Consider the following 15,438-nt stretch of genomic DNA (forward strand, 5'->3'; position numbering starts at 1 on the left):
GTGATTTTAATAGCACAGTGGTAGTGGTGGTGATATTCTTAATAGTATGGTGGTAGTGGTGGTGTAGGTGATGATGGTGGTAGTAGTGGTGGTGGTAGTAGTGGCGGCAGTGGTGGTGGTGGTAGCCGGTGGTGGCTAGGGCAATGGAGTTATTTGGAGAATAAGATAATGAAAATGGAGGAAGAGAAAAATGAAGCTAGGGATATATGGACGAGAGTGTTTGAGTCATTTTTCAAGTTATAAGACTTATAGAATTTAAGTAGATCCAATTTTGGTACTTATAGAATTAGAATCTCTTATAAGACATTTCTAGTAGAATGCCTCTTATAAAAGGCAAAAAACAAACTAAAAAAATGTCCAAAATCACTAAGCCACATCTTATAAGAGACAAAAACAAATGTCACCTTACACTGATGTATAATGATTACAACAATGAGTGCACTGGGCGAGTGAATCATGCACAACTTCCTCCTTAAATTGTGCGCAGTTATGGTATTTGTGCTCTGTGTACCCTCTGAAAACTTTGTGCAGGGGATTTCATACAGTTATTCTGCAGTAATGGAAGTGCTAGAACTCGAAACTATGGCTGTTGAAATGGAAATATGCTCGATTCTTTTTTCCCATTAAGTTATGTGACCTGCACTCTTTGGCAACACTTGACTGAAGGCTCGGAGGACCACAAACAATGACGCCCACATCAACGTGTCCCCAACGATCAGAAATGGAGCAAAATATGTCTGGAGAAGGAAAATGAAAGCAATTACAAGTTCGAGCAGTATATAAAGGTTCATTTTGACAGACTACCCTAAAAAACATGCTTGAATGTTTCAAATAGTCCCTATTCTAGGTTCCACTTACTAAGAAGGCAGTGAGCCAATAATTAAGTTTTCCATTATAAACTAATTATGTAATCCGCGTGCCTCCAGCAGCTATGAACTGTTAAAATAGAACTCCTTTTTGTAGTAATATGTCAGGTCAAACACTACGTACTACCAGACGCATCAAAGAAATAGCTAATAAACTTTGAATGACTGTATGTTAGGTTTACCTGAACCTTAGGGCATTGCTTAAACCCTAATGACCTTGTTTCTTTAATACAATAGCTTAAACCTAGTTGTACAATCTCCATGATTTACGTAAATATGTATATTTCAGTCAAAATAGAGATTTGAAAAAGCATAAAATTTGCTACTACTTCTAACCACCTTTTAGACATCAGTTCATCGTTTAGACATAATTTGAGTCCAAAACTACGAAATGGCCAAGGGACAGAAAACTACAAATCAGAGAAAACTGCTCTGATCCGTAGAACTTAAGTACTTAAGCAATGCCAAAAGGCGTTGATCTACCTTTGTACGTACTGCAATGTCACATTGTACACAGTTTCCATAAAGGTTCAAGAATGCCAAAAAAAGGAATTGTTGGTACTTAATGGTGAAAGTTCGTTCAGGAACCTACCTCGTAAGTTGGGTCTGCAGCCATATTGAATACTACTCAAACTACCAAGAGTAGTTGGATTTCCAGCAGTACTCATAATTGGCTCAATGCACTGCACTTCTTCATGTTTACCATCCTTCATACACCTTTCGTAGCTTGAATCTCTTCTTTCCCACAAATGCCAGAGGACCACCATAATAGCTCCAAAGGTAACAACACTTCCGACCATGCATGTTACAAAGAGAAGTCCGCTGAACCATCCCGTAGATATTCCACAAGGCTTTATATAGAATAGGTCCACTAGAGACAGAAGGGCAATAAACCCAATTGTTGAGAATATAACGTATAATCCAGACAATACTTTGTTCCCTGTACCGACCAAACCAGAAATGCCACTGTTGTCGACATCTGGGAAGTAGCTGCAGTTCATTCTTTTGCAAACTTTACCATCTTCCTGGTTTAAAAAAAACAAAAGTTTTATTTTTATCAATGCACTAAACAGATCAAACTAATATAACGAAAACTAATAAGTTAATGGAACTGACTAATTAAGAGGCGAGATATTCTAGTGGGCTGGCAGGACTCCGTGGTGATTAAGGCCACTCAAAGAGCGGTGAACACCACGTTAGCTAAAAAAAAAAGTTGATGGGACTGAATATGTACCAGTGCAGGTTCTGATTCTCGAGTTACGTAAGTTTGGATCTCCAAATGCAGTTTATCTGCATAGCATGGGCAGATTGACTCAAAATCAAGTGAATAAAGAAGAGACAGCTCATTTGATCTTTTCACGGCCCAAACAATTGATACTTTTTCTGTCATACACGGGGCTTTTTGTGCAAGATGGTGGACGATGTCTCTCAAGATAGCCAGGAAAGGTGAGATGCCAATGCCTCCAGCCACCAGAATTAAATTTTTGTACCTAAAATATTTTGTAAATAATGTAAGTGCAAATCATACGGGACAGGATCCATTTACCAATATTTGTACAGAAGGCAGACTACAAGATGAATTAAGACTGAACAATCATTAGATCATCTCTACCAAAAATCATCTCCTTCCGGAATTCTTAACCTTGTCAAAAGTTGTTTTCAATGTTTGGATCTACCTAAAGGTCTACAATATTTGATTATGTCATTCTCTTTCGACAATGTTAGACATGTTGAAATGAGTTGAACTTTTGTGAGGATGACCTCCACAGTAGGGAGATCGTCTTCACCAAAAACCAACCCTCAACTCAATTTCAACACGATTTGGAAAAATGGAAGGCTAAGTTGGTTGACATAAAATACAAAACAAGCTGGTGAAGTGCAGGACAAATGCTAAGGAATTCTTCCTTTGAAGCGGAAGCATGGACTTACCCCTAAGATGTAAAAAGTGTTTGTGGAATGATGGAATCCAAGACAAGAAATTGTACTTTTAATGTTCTCACCGCACCAATTTTCTCTTTTAATTTAGAGGGGTATCTGGTGCTTCTCCTTGAACCGCGGAAAAACCAATTTGAGCTTGGAAGGCAACTAGTAAAGGACGTATTTACACTTTACAAGAACTTTCTTACAGAAGCGAGTGACGTAATCCATAACAACACATCATATCAAGAACCAAATAAAATTCTTAAGAGTAGAGAACTTACTTCAGATGGTATGACGATTCATGCCCGTAAGGCCCCTCAACTGAAGCCGTTATCCTATAATGATGCAACAACCGTTCCTTTAGTGAATCCTCTGGAGTCAATGATACTCTAGCGCCCAGATTCCTCGTCCATTCCCCGAGTACCTTTATGAGAACTGAAATATGATGTCTACCATCCAAAGGACTGGATGAAACACTAAAAGCATGCCACTGAAGCCAAGACAATTCCCGCACTTGGAGGAAAATAAAACTGAGAGCATTATACTGCAGACCTGCATTTCAAATTCAGAAATGAAAACATATAGGTGCAAAAATCTAAAAATATTGTTTGCTTGAGAAGATCTAGTATTACTTGCAGGCTTCGAGAAAACCAGTTCTAGTGTTCCGCATGGAAGGCATGTGGCTGAAACAACTTTTACAGTTTTTCGAGATTGGCAAAATCTCAGAAAGCGATCGAGTATGAAAAGAAAAATTCCTGCGGATGCTATGCTAAAAATGAAGTCCCCCACATGAAAGGCTAAGAAGATAACAAATATTACATATAGTTGATGGGTGTAGAAGAACAACTCAAAATAATTTGTCCTCACTGGATGGAGTGATGTCACCCACATCAACAAACCAGAAAAGAGACTGATAACCCCTGGAAGAATAGCAATGCCAATATTTGGCCACCGCAACATCTGGGTGGGAAATACATAAGAAATTAATCATATATAATGTTGACGGCAACAAATTTATGAGAAGTAATGGCAACATGCTGAAGAAAAATACAAATAAAATTACAGACATCTCATTTAAAGGGAAAGCTACAACTTAAAAACACTTTTACAGTTCAACCACTCACAACAGAAAGATTGTCTGTGTTTAACCAATGGAGGAATATATCCATAACATAATGCTTTTGTCGGGCTAAAAAAAGAATTTACCGCTGGTTTGAGGAATAAATTAAAACAAAGAGACATAGGAAGAAAAGAGGGGAAGGGACTGGACACACGAGAGGATAGGAAAAGTTGAGCAGACAGAAGCGCACAACTTGTTTCCCCACCCAAAGTAAGAACTCACTCCACTGGTGAACTCATAGAGCCAGTCAGCCAGATATATAAACAAATATAGGAAAAGGACAGTCATAAAATACCAAAAGTTATCTCACCTCACGTAGGAGGCGACCCTGCATTGCCCATCCCCAGAGGAAAAATACTCCATGTAAGGTGAACATTAACATTGTAAGATGGCCTAACCATACGTGGTACCTGGTAGCTTGCTCAAAAGGAACATCTATAAGACGGAGAAGAAAGGACCCCCTTGCTACTGGTAGAAATAAAAATGCCAAGCAGAATAACCCAATTGTACCAAACCGTGACCCCATTAATGCCAACATCAGAGAGCTGATATATATAGAATAGTATTCCAGGTCAGTAAACTGCCACAACATAATTGGTTTTGAGTTTTGAGTTTTGACATGAAAAATTCAAAAATTCTAGTACTTATGCTCCAAGACGAGGGGAAAACTAAGACAGCACACGTAAGCAACATTGTCAAAAATTTATGCTTTGACAATTGAACGCTAGGACGAAATTACAGGAAAGAAAAATTATGGCAAACAATTTTTTTTTTTCTCTATGATGATATTAGTTATCTTGAACTTCAATTGGAACTGTTGAACAATGCTTGAACAAACAATTTTCATCATTTATAATAGACATTTTACAGTTTTATGTTGTTTTCTGCTTTGGTAAGTCATGGGGAAAATCATATGATATTTTCAAGAACTGAAAGAGATGATGGTTTACCTTTTCTCCCAAGAAAGCAAGGTAAACTTAGAAAGGATGTTAAGATTCTGTAAGGTATAAGCAGAGACAGCCCAAATGATATACACGGCGAACAAAAGAATTCCAATCAATTCAGCAGCATTAACAATCCCAAATGGTCCATCGACAAGTATAGGGAATGTCCATAAGCGGAAACCCTTAAACTTTGGTTTCTTTCTGGTGATTGGCAAAATGAAACGGTTACTGAAAAAGCTAGAACAATTACAAATAAAGAACAATATATAACACTATGAGAGTTGCAACTCTTGAATCTCTGAAAGTTATTGTAGGTCCCAAAAGCATAATAGGTTCATATAGTATAATCCGTTGGTTGCAACTCCTAAAAGAAGTATAATCATCCAAATGGCGTTTAAGATGTATGATAACTCCTAGGAGACTTTTGTTTCAAACAATGCTCTTTCTTTACCCTTTTTACACACTCCGCTTGACGGCTATACATACAGCCTCTTTCCTGTGTAAACTTCAAAGTACAGCCCTCAGATCATGAGTTGGAACCAAACAAGCAAATAAATGTCAAGAAAAACATACTCGTGGAAGTTCTCTGGAGACGAAGCAATCACATATCCGATTGCAAGAAATACCACAATGAGGACAGGGCCGCCGGTGATCAGAAACGCGCTACCTGTACATGGTGGTTGAGTTAATTAGTAACTAAAGATAGAATAAACATGAGATAAGCAATAGCAAAGTAAAAATGCAAGTTTACCCGTGCGACCAAAAAGGGTTCCACTACTATGCCTAATCCACTGTGTATAGAGCCGCTGAACAAACTCGGAGGGATAAAAGAACACAAATGCAACCCAAGCAATGGTAATGACCCACATTAGAATTTTAAGCGCCCATTTGAGAAAAAACAGTGGTAGGCTCAAGTGTGGTGGTGGTGGTGGTGGTGCAGTGGTCTTTTTAGTGGAGGCATCATAACAAACATTTGAAAGAAGTGGGACTTGATGTTGTTCCAAAACTCCATCCATGGCCATTACTCTATATTATCAAAACCTACTCCCGCTATTCCTACAATGGCAACTGTTGGTTGGTTTATATACTGGTCTTCCTGTCCTAGGTTATAGATTCATGACAAAAAGACAAGATCATTGAATGTCGGAGGGTCCATCCGTCCATATATATCACCATTTCAACCACAAAATTCTCTTTTGTTGAATGAGAGGGAAGCTAAAAACTCAATATCGTCCACAACCTGGTTTGTAGCAAGTGTTTATGGAAGATGTACAGATTTAAAATACGTGGGTACCAAGCCATAACACACCACTTGTGCGTTAGGATAAATAACAAGTAACAAGCACCACCATAAGAGTTGCTTTCTCCATATTTTTAAGGTTACAAATATTCATCATCAGATAAATACCCACACACAATGTCCCTAAACATTCCTTTCGTTTTTTGAATAATATAATTAATATCCCAGGAAAATATGAAATCAAGGCCAAGTTTCTGGGATGCAGTCACGCTTTACAGCTGCTTGTTTGAATACGAATTAACAACAAAGTCATGTGTTTCCTGTTTTATTAACAGGGAGTGACTCTCGAAGACGGGAGGAAATAACTCTAGTAGACACCTTTTACTCTTTTTTAATCACTCACAACTTCCTCCAGGACCAAGGACCGGGTAGATGATGGGCCGAAAGTTCAAGTATACCGTGAAATTAAAAACGGTTTGGGTAGATGAAAAGTCAAGTGTACTCCTAATACGAAATAATAAATAGTCCGGTCCAACCAAAACAACTCGGTGTATATATTATAAATAATTACTGTTTATATCTTAATAGGGGTGGGCAATGGGCCGGGTCGGGCTAGCCCGGCCCTAAACATTTAAAGCCTTTCAGTTATTAGGGGCCAGGGCCGGTCCGTACTAAAGTCCCTATAGGGCGCGGTCATAAGTCTAAATTTCAAGCCTCGACCCTACCTTTTAAGCCCTCTTTAATCAGTTTTAAGGCGGGTAGGGGCGGCCTATATATTTTTTTTTCTTTTATTTAATCGGTTTAAAACTCATTTATATTACAAAAGAATTTCAAAGATTTGCAAACTCAAAGTCCCACCACTTTGAAATTTGAATAACAACCAATCTAAGTAATAATTTTGATAAGTCAAATAATTTAAAATCGATATCCACAATCTAATAAACCGAAGAACATAGACTCATATTTATATTTCAAAATTACGTTAAAATCGCATGAGACACATTTTGGAATGAGCTTTCATTTGACATAAATCCGTTATTTCTTTGTCTTCAAATCTCACCAAAATTACATTTAACATTGAAGAACGAAAAGACAAATAAGAGTATGGAATGAGTTTTACCGACGTCAACCTATTTTTCATTAGGCTAGTGTCCAGGTGCTCATTATTGTTCTTGCTTAATTAGGTTAGGCGGGGAGTTGTGAGGTGTGCGTGAGTTGTGAGATAGAAACAATTAGGTTTACAAGTTTTATATGATATAAGACAAGTTATTAGAAGTACCCATACCGGTAAGTGATAAATTACAAAAGGGGTGTTATTTTAATTGAAAATATGTAATGGAGTTGGATAGTTTTAGTTGTGTATTTTATAGTGAAATTATAACTAGGGTTTGTTAGGGGCTTAGTTAGGGTCGGGCCTATGTTTGAAACCTTAGCCCGACCCCGCTTTAGAAAGGGCATTAGGGCGGGTTAAACCCCGCTCTAAACTCGCTTTAGTTGTGAGGGCTTTAGTTGTAAGGGCTTTATAGGGCTTAGGGTCGGGTCGGTCAGGGCCGGGTTAGGGTCGTTAGGGCCAAATTCCCACCCCTATATCTTAACATGAGTTATAAATTAAATAAATACTCATTGTTCATATGAACAATCACTATTCATACCGCAACATAATGTATGATCAGTAAAAATATTGGAGTATGAACAATCACTATTTATACATCAATATGAGCTATAAACAATAATTGTTCATATTGTTTATATCTATTTGGGCTATGAACAATCAATATTTATACCCCCAACATAATGTATGATCAATAAAAGTACTTATTAGAGTATGAACAATCACTGTTCATACATCAACACGAGCTATGAACAATCATTATGCGTACCTATTTGGAGTATCATACATCAACATAATGTATGAACAGTAAAAACACCTATTGGAATATGAATAATCATTGTTTATACCTCAACATGAGCTATGAATAATTAATATGAGGTACGTTCATCTATTTGGGTGTGAAAACTCATTGTTCATACATCAGCATAAGGTATGATAAGGTATGAACACTCGTTGTTCATAACAAAACGATACAAATTGTAAAATCGAAAAATATTTATTTTAAATCCGGGTCATTAATCCTTAAGGATTATTTTCACCCAAAATTTGTCTTTGAAAGTGATTAACAAAAATAGTTGGTTTTGAGAGTGATTTTCACTTGAAAATGTGCCTTGTGACCAATTTTTTGTTTTATTAACTACAAATCTACAACTAAAACCTTCGTCCACAAAGAAAATATCGGTGTATTGTTGCTTTCTAATAAATTCCAAGTTGCTTTCTTGGCAGTTGGTCTACTTGCCCACTTGCCCGGTTGTGGGCTTAAGCCCAACATCATATCTGGACTTGAAAGTCGGGCGGCCCTCTCACCGAACGCATCCCAATTATCTGCTAAAGCCTAAAGTTGTGTACGTGGCCAGCTAGTGGGTTCGGGTGTAGAATAAGGTGTAAAACGTTTGGAATCCCCGATCACAAAATAAATACAAGAGTTTGGGTGCACTGAAAGCTGACAGAGTGAGTAAACTGAAAGTGGCATTAGACGGCTGCGGCAACGTACACCGAATCATTCCTACTGATACTAGGAAGGTGATGTCCTCTAATTGACCAGATACCTAATGTGGATTTCATGCAAAGGGCCCAATGCAAACAGTAATACATGTATAGTCGTATAGAATTCAATTTTATGAATCTGTCAGCAAAATACTGTTTGCTTTAGAATTTATAACTATTTAATATTATGTATTTTCATTTTTTTTTCTTAAATAGTATTAGTATTTTTTCTCGCTTATTAGTATTTTGAATTCCCAATTTGTTTCAATTTAGTACCTCAGTCTCTTTTCCGTCTTAACCCGTCTAATTTCGCTAATGGCGAGTTCACACGAATAGTCAATTTGAGTTTGGTTTCTCTAATTAGCTATGCTAAATAACCCAATCTTATATATCTGACTATATTATAAAAATATGGGGTAGGAGGAATAGTATTTTGGTGTCACATTTGTGTCCGTCATAGGAGCAAAAATAGTAATTATCTGATTTTCAAAGACTTAAAAAAATAAAAATTGATGGCATAATGGTAAATATTTGAATGTTTAAGTCTTAAAGATAAAAATAGTGGGCCAAGAATAATAGTGTCCACACATTTTTTTTTTTTTTTGTCATTTTTGTTTTTTTTTATCTTTTCTATAGACCCTACTAGAATAAAATAATTAAAAAATATAAAAAGAGATAGATTGTTTTTTTTCTCTCTCCAATTGTAGGCCCTACGTATTCTAAATATATTTTTTGCTCACGTGCGTGCTGTTTGCTAGTACTATATTAGAAAAATATCTTACTATATTAGAAAATGTTGGGGTATGAGGAATAGTGATTTGGTGTCACGTTGTGTCCGTCACAGGGGCAAACTTGATTTTTTCTCTCTCTCCGTATTTCTGTTTCGTCCTCTTCTCAAGCGTTTCCGACACCGTTCAATATCTTCGACATCATCACACTCAAAACCCATTTAATAATTACCCAACTTCATTCAAAACCCACAGTATCAAAGAGAATTTATATGAAGGTCATAACTACACGAATCTTATGAAAGAGAGCCAACGACTATATAATAGCAAAGGTTTTCTGGTCGATAAGTCAACAAATGTTCGAGATGGTGGTGATCAATAAAAGAATTATGGTAAACAGTACCCTTCAGTTCCCTTCTCTTTTTGGCTTTGGTAAACTATCTATTGTTTATTTAATCGTCAAAAGATAGATTAGAACATTATATAGAAAAAATAAATGAAGTGAAAAAATTAAATGAAAGAAAGGTGAACCCTATGTTTGTATAGTATAACCGCCGCTTCAAAATAAATGGAATTAATGCAAGCCCTCGGTTCATGCTATGCCTTAGATGGAATAGCCTTTTTTTTTAGCTATTAGTTTCATTCCGATTCTTTGCATTAATAAACTTTGAAGAAAGAATGGGTGTTTTGAATTATGTTTAGCTTTGGGTTTGTTGCAGCGGAATCGATTGGACTCCATCCTGCAAGCTTACAGAGGTATGGTTTTCTCCTTTGTTTATGATATAAACTGAATTCAGTTAATTGTTTTTTGAGTTTCGACCTCAGTATAAATAATCATGCTTTTTTCCATCATGTTCATTTGCTTTTATTTTTTCAATCGGGTGCCAATACAATCTCTGATATCAAAGGTACTTTTGTGCATGTCTGGTTATTTGTATATTCGAATAATCACTACATGTATACTTGCCAATCCCGTTTTTCTTAAGCTGTTTTTGGAAGGCTATAATGTAAACATAACAAGTTGCACATTATTTCGAGCAAGACCTGATTTAATATTTTTATCATTGTTTGATTGTTTATTTTGTGATTTTGTCTTTTTAATTTTGCAGTGGGTTTTTTCTGTCCAATCCTATTTGTGTTTTGTATATCGTACTTTAGTCGATTTGTTTTGGCAATTTATTTGGTCAAGTAATTGGCCTTCTATATTCTTAACGCGATCTCTACAACCTATAAGGAATCGAAATATCACTTAGCTCTTTCATCTTAGAGCAACAGTTCACAATTAAATTCTTACAAACTTTTTCAGGTAGTGAAAAGATTGAGAATATAAATGACGAGGACATTAATTGCAAATAAGTGGTTGTCTTTGTAAATTTGGAGAAGCTTTATATTTATGACAATTTTCATATTTTTGGTTAATTTTCCTTTAGTGACGCGAGAAATAATTTTTCTTCTTTGTTTACACTTTAGATTGTGTTCGATCCATAAGAAAAAAATATATATGTTCATTTATTATTAATCTTTTCCTCATTCTCTATGCATGGTTGGTGGGACTTAAGTGGGGAGTGTCTAAGCATGCAAAGTTACTACGTATGCATCATTGTAGGTAATATCGATCGAACAACCAAAATTTTATTATATTCTATTTTATTTCTTTCTTTTATTTTTTTTTTCTAATCTATTTTATGGTACCTCCAACATCCCTGTATAAAATGTAAATACTATATTATTTAAGAGTTACCTACGTATTGAATTCTATGTGAAGAGCTACCTACGTATTGAATCCTATGTGCAGAGCTACCTGTTATCGGATATGATAGATTGGAATTTACAACTTCGTGGCAACCACTTCTGATATGAAGGACAAGTCGATATACGTTGTGGATGCAATTGCATGTTTTTCTTATTTTTACAAGCATGATAGTCGTTGTGGGCAGTGCACACCTTGCTAAGAGGGGACATGATGGCTATGGATGATCAACTTGTCTTTTTTTGGACATGTGCTCCTACACTGTAAGTGTACCTCCAACACCTCTTTGTACAATGCAAATACTATATATTATTTAAGAGTTACCTACGTATTGAATCCTATATACACTGTTAAATTATCCGATAAATAGTTCCAACCTGATAACTCTTGATAAGTAGTACATACGCCCTGTTGTACAACATTCACCCGTAAGATAAGTTTCAGCTCCCATACCCAACTAACAATTAGTGTTACTAACTGAACTGCATATATACTGGGCGCATATATTATAATACTTTACTTGATTTAATTAGGATGATTATTGTGTCATCTTCTACTGTTAGTTTGATTGCCATTATACTTAGTAATGAAGGTGGTGTTGGACTGTTGTACAATATATTTTGATGGTGCTTATGATATAGGTACAAATAGTGGAGCAGCTACAACCTTATGTAAGAGACATGATGGACGACTTCTAGCTGCTATGCAACCAGAGTGTAAGGGGGGAGAATTAGCAGTAGTGTTAGCAAATACTTTACATACACCCAACACAATGGTAATAGGTAACAACCAATAGCTTACGAAGGCTTTTACAGTAAGGGATAATAGTCTGACATGGAGATTAGAAGAGCATTGTAATATGATTTAAAAAAGCTTTTAAAGAGTGTTTTCCAAGTGACTTTACAGCCGGTTTAGAGTTTTTTTTGGATTCCACGTAAATGTAATTATAACGCTCATAATGTAGCTAAATGGGATAATAAGTATGCTGGAATTTGCCCGCCCCCTAGCTGTGCATATAAATCTGTACAACCTATGTTTAATCTAAGTTTTAAAGTATCAATGTAAAGTTCATGATTTCACATCTGAACTATTAAAACGATGTTGTTGTGTTGTTGTTTTGTATTATGTATTTAGAGCATTATTTTTTTGTTTTTCTACTTTCGTTTAGTGTTTTTTTGAGGAATTGAAGTTTAAAGATTGAAGGTCGATAATGCAAAACTGGAGGAGATTGACATGCTTGAAGAAGTTACTAAGCAAATTGAAGAGCACACCATTTGAGCATGAGACGTGTTGCTACTTGGCCGGTGCAATGTCTTATCAAACATTTTAGACCTAAGGTTGAGAAGAGAATCAAGGAGCGTGCAGACAAAGGAATATACCTATCTGATGGCTATTGTGGAATAAAGTTTTTGAGCAGCTCTATGTTAGGGGAAAGAGTTGTTTTCATGTTGTCCTTCCATGTACTCGATATTTCTTTCAGAACACTGAATGATAAAAAAATAAATGTACTAACTTTGCATGAACTGAGCAGCTCAGCATTGGATTTTTTTTTAGGTGTGTGTGTGGATAGTTTTAGTTGATGTATGTTATTTGCCAATTATAAGTTTGTGATGCATTGTATGTTACTTGCCAATTATAAGTTTGTGATTTCACGTCTGCATTGTGAATTCGTGTGTAGCACGTGCATGATGCTAGTGGGGTATGAAGAATAGTGATTTGGTGTCACGTTTGTTGGGGGTATGAGATTTGGTGTCACATTTGTGTCCGTCACAGGAGCAAAATTGTAATTTCGTCACTTAACAAAATTTCTATTAGATTCTCAATTTTTCCTCTCTCTAATCGCTCTCTCGGTCTCCCCATTTCGCCCACCCTTTCTCTCGAGGTTGCTCTTTTTCAAGCTTCTCAATCGTTTCTGACACCACTTAATATCTTCAACATCATTATTCATTCAAAACCCACGTACCAGTAACCGTTGAATAAGTTGTTGGATGCCCAAAATTTACAATGACGAAAAAAACAACAAAAAATATGAAAGAAACCTATTACAGAAATGAATTGGGGTTTATAAGAGGATTTGATTAATAGAGAATCCTGATGTTGGGTCTTCTTTTGTTTTGGATCAAGTTGCTAAAAAAAGGGAAGAGTCTTTCAAGGTGGGAGCTTTGTCGTAATGTTAAAGAGTAAAAGAATTTTCGAATATTCAAGCTTGCTCTTGAGGTAAATATTGTTTATTTTTGGTTTATTTAAAATGGGGTTTTGAGTTTTGATGTTATCATTGTGGAAATATTTGAAATTATCTATGTGTAGATTAGTTCAATTTGCTATTTCAAATTTGCAAATGTCTATGCTATCACACACACACACACACACAGGCCCAAAACTAGGCTATTCAATCATGTTAGGTGCATTCTCCACTGCCTCAGTTGTCCTCTCTTCTTTTGAATTCATCAATGCCAATGTGGGTAGACTTTCTGTCTTTGCCTCAGTTTCAGAAAGTGACTCAGTAGAACTTTAACTTTATAATTTTTTACTTTGTTGGTTTGTTTAACTTCTCAGATGAACACATTGTGTTACAAAATCAAATCGTTGTTTAATAACTTCTCTTATTGAATTGTTGTTTAAATTTGCTAAATATTTTCTACAATTCAAATTTCCTTGACTGATGCCTATTATTACTTTACAGTTCCTTCAAATGGAATGGATGTACCCTAACTATTTATTCACTCATCCATAGTGTCTTTCCTTTTATTTATTTAATCATCCGTACATAAATAATTTAGAATGCCTCTCATGGTCATTATGGGATTGCATGTACAGTCAAAATTCATTGGAGTGTGGACTGATGCTCAACGTGGATTTGATCATTGTTTGATTGTTTGATCGTTTATTCTATGATTTTATCTTTTAATTTTGCAGTGAAATATAATATGGCTCCGTCACCTCTCCCCCTATCTCTCTCGCTGCGATTTTGTTTAAGCTATGACAATTGGGGATTGTGAAGGTGTCTAGACTGTTAACAAGATTCTACTTTGACCAATTGGTAATAATTTATTTTTTAATTAATTATTCCATTATTATTTTAGTGTTGTTTATTATATATAGTGTTCTAAGTGGATGCTTTTTTCTTGCCCACCTTATAATTTAGGGGCATGCAATAAATTTTGGACAAGCAAAATATGGATAATGAGAGGTTCTAATGTGATTTTGACCTCAACTAGATGAGCCCGTCATGCAGTGGCTCTTTTTAGTCTCAGTGTCGAGTAATAGATGGTGGGTTGAATAGTGAAATTGTACATGGGGTTGGGCATATGATGAATAGGACGAGAAGATATAAGTAACAGTTTAAACTTTAAACAATTTTGATTATGCGTTTTATTAAGAAGGTGATAAATGGGATGTTTAACAAAGAGCTGAGGTTATAACGGTAGGTATTTGTAGGTATTGGTGATAACAAACTTGGCAAATAACATTCTATCAACTGAAGATGGGATATGAGAAAACTAATTGTATGTAATAGCTATGTTCACGCATATTATTTTCTTGCTCATAATCTATCGGTTACTACCAATTTATTAATAACTACTAGCTACTATCTATTTGTTTTTTATCTGTTCAACTTTACTATCTCTATTTGTTTTACCCCCATATATATTGAATCCTATGTGCAGCTACATGATATCACAACTCCATGACAAGTTGGAAGCCGCCACTCTTGATAGGCGGTTAATGTGTCCTATGGTATAACGGTATAACCTTTATCCACGAGGTGTGTATCTTTTATGTTTCCTATTTTTTCCCTATTTTTTGCATATTGGTTTACACTGTTATCACTCACACAAGATCCAAGTGTAACTGTAGAAGATTCAGATCCCTTTTTAAGTTGTTTTAAGACTTTTGTTCTGCATAGTTTTTTTCCTTTTGGGTGGATTTTTCTAATCCTCATTTTTGCATTCACCCCGATATTCTTTTCTCTTAATGGAGAAGTTTTGTCCCTATGTTGTACCATATGTGGCTGAGTTATTTGGTCTGTATCAAACCTTTTTTTTTCCTAGGAGGATTACTGAGTCATTTCCTGTTATTGGTTTGATTGCTAAGATAATTAGTGATGAAGGTGGTGTTGGGCTGTTGCTGACTTGCGGGTGATATTATTGACTTTACTGAGTTTCGAAGGAGAGGGAAGATGATAACATTGTTATGGATTCTAGAGCACTCTTCGGCTTTAGATAATGGTAGTTTATTTTGCTATTTGTTGGAGTTCAGGGCTTTTGATT

The 15,438-nt window shown here is 35.8% G+C and overlaps 1 protein-coding gene and 1 long non-coding RNA gene across 4 annotated transcripts; one reads left to right on the top strand and one right to left on the bottom strand.

Annotated features, from left to right (window-relative positions):
* Positions 1-260: 260 nt before the first annotated feature.
* Positions 261-5,918, bottom strand: LOC147496749 (ferric reduction oxidase 7, chloroplastic-like). Its single transcript, XM_086559639.1, has 9 exons — positions 5,602-5,918; positions 5,424-5,517; positions 4,857-5,051; positions 4,217-4,451; positions 3,419-3,746; positions 3,068-3,338; positions 2,101-2,356; positions 1,459-1,891; positions 261-737 (listed from the first exon to the last, which is right to left on the bottom strand). Exons 1-9 carry the CDS (start codon positions 5,870-5,872, stop codon positions 568-570), a joined length of 2,253 nt encoding a protein of 750 aa, XP_086415765.1. The 5' UTR covers positions 5,873-5,918; the 3' UTR covers positions 261-567.
* A 3,560-nt stretch (positions 5,919-9,478) lies between these two features.
* LOC147496750 (uncharacterized) lies at positions 9,479-12,690 on the top strand. Of its 3 annotated transcripts, none has more exons than XR_015196652.1 (5): positions 9,479-9,809; positions 10,120-10,173; positions 10,977-11,023; positions 11,213-11,430; positions 11,809-12,690. It is a non-coding gene; the product is annotated as an uncharacterized LOC147496750 (long non-coding RNA). The 3 variants fall into 3 exon arrangements; XR_015196651.1 differs by having other exon boundaries at positions 10,137-10,173; XR_015196650.1 differs by lacking the exons at positions 9,479-9,809; positions 10,120-10,173 and having other exon boundaries at positions 10,181-11,023.
* The last annotated feature ends 2,748 nt before the right edge of the window (positions 12,691-15,438 follow it).

This window comes from Coptis chinensis, chromosome 5 (assembly GCF_015680905.1).
Source record: "Coptis chinensis isolate HL-2020 chromosome 5, ASM1568090v1, whole genome shotgun sequence".
Classification (NCBI taxonomy): domain Eukaryota; kingdom Viridiplantae; phylum Streptophyta; class Magnoliopsida; order Ranunculales; family Ranunculaceae; genus Coptis; species Coptis chinensis.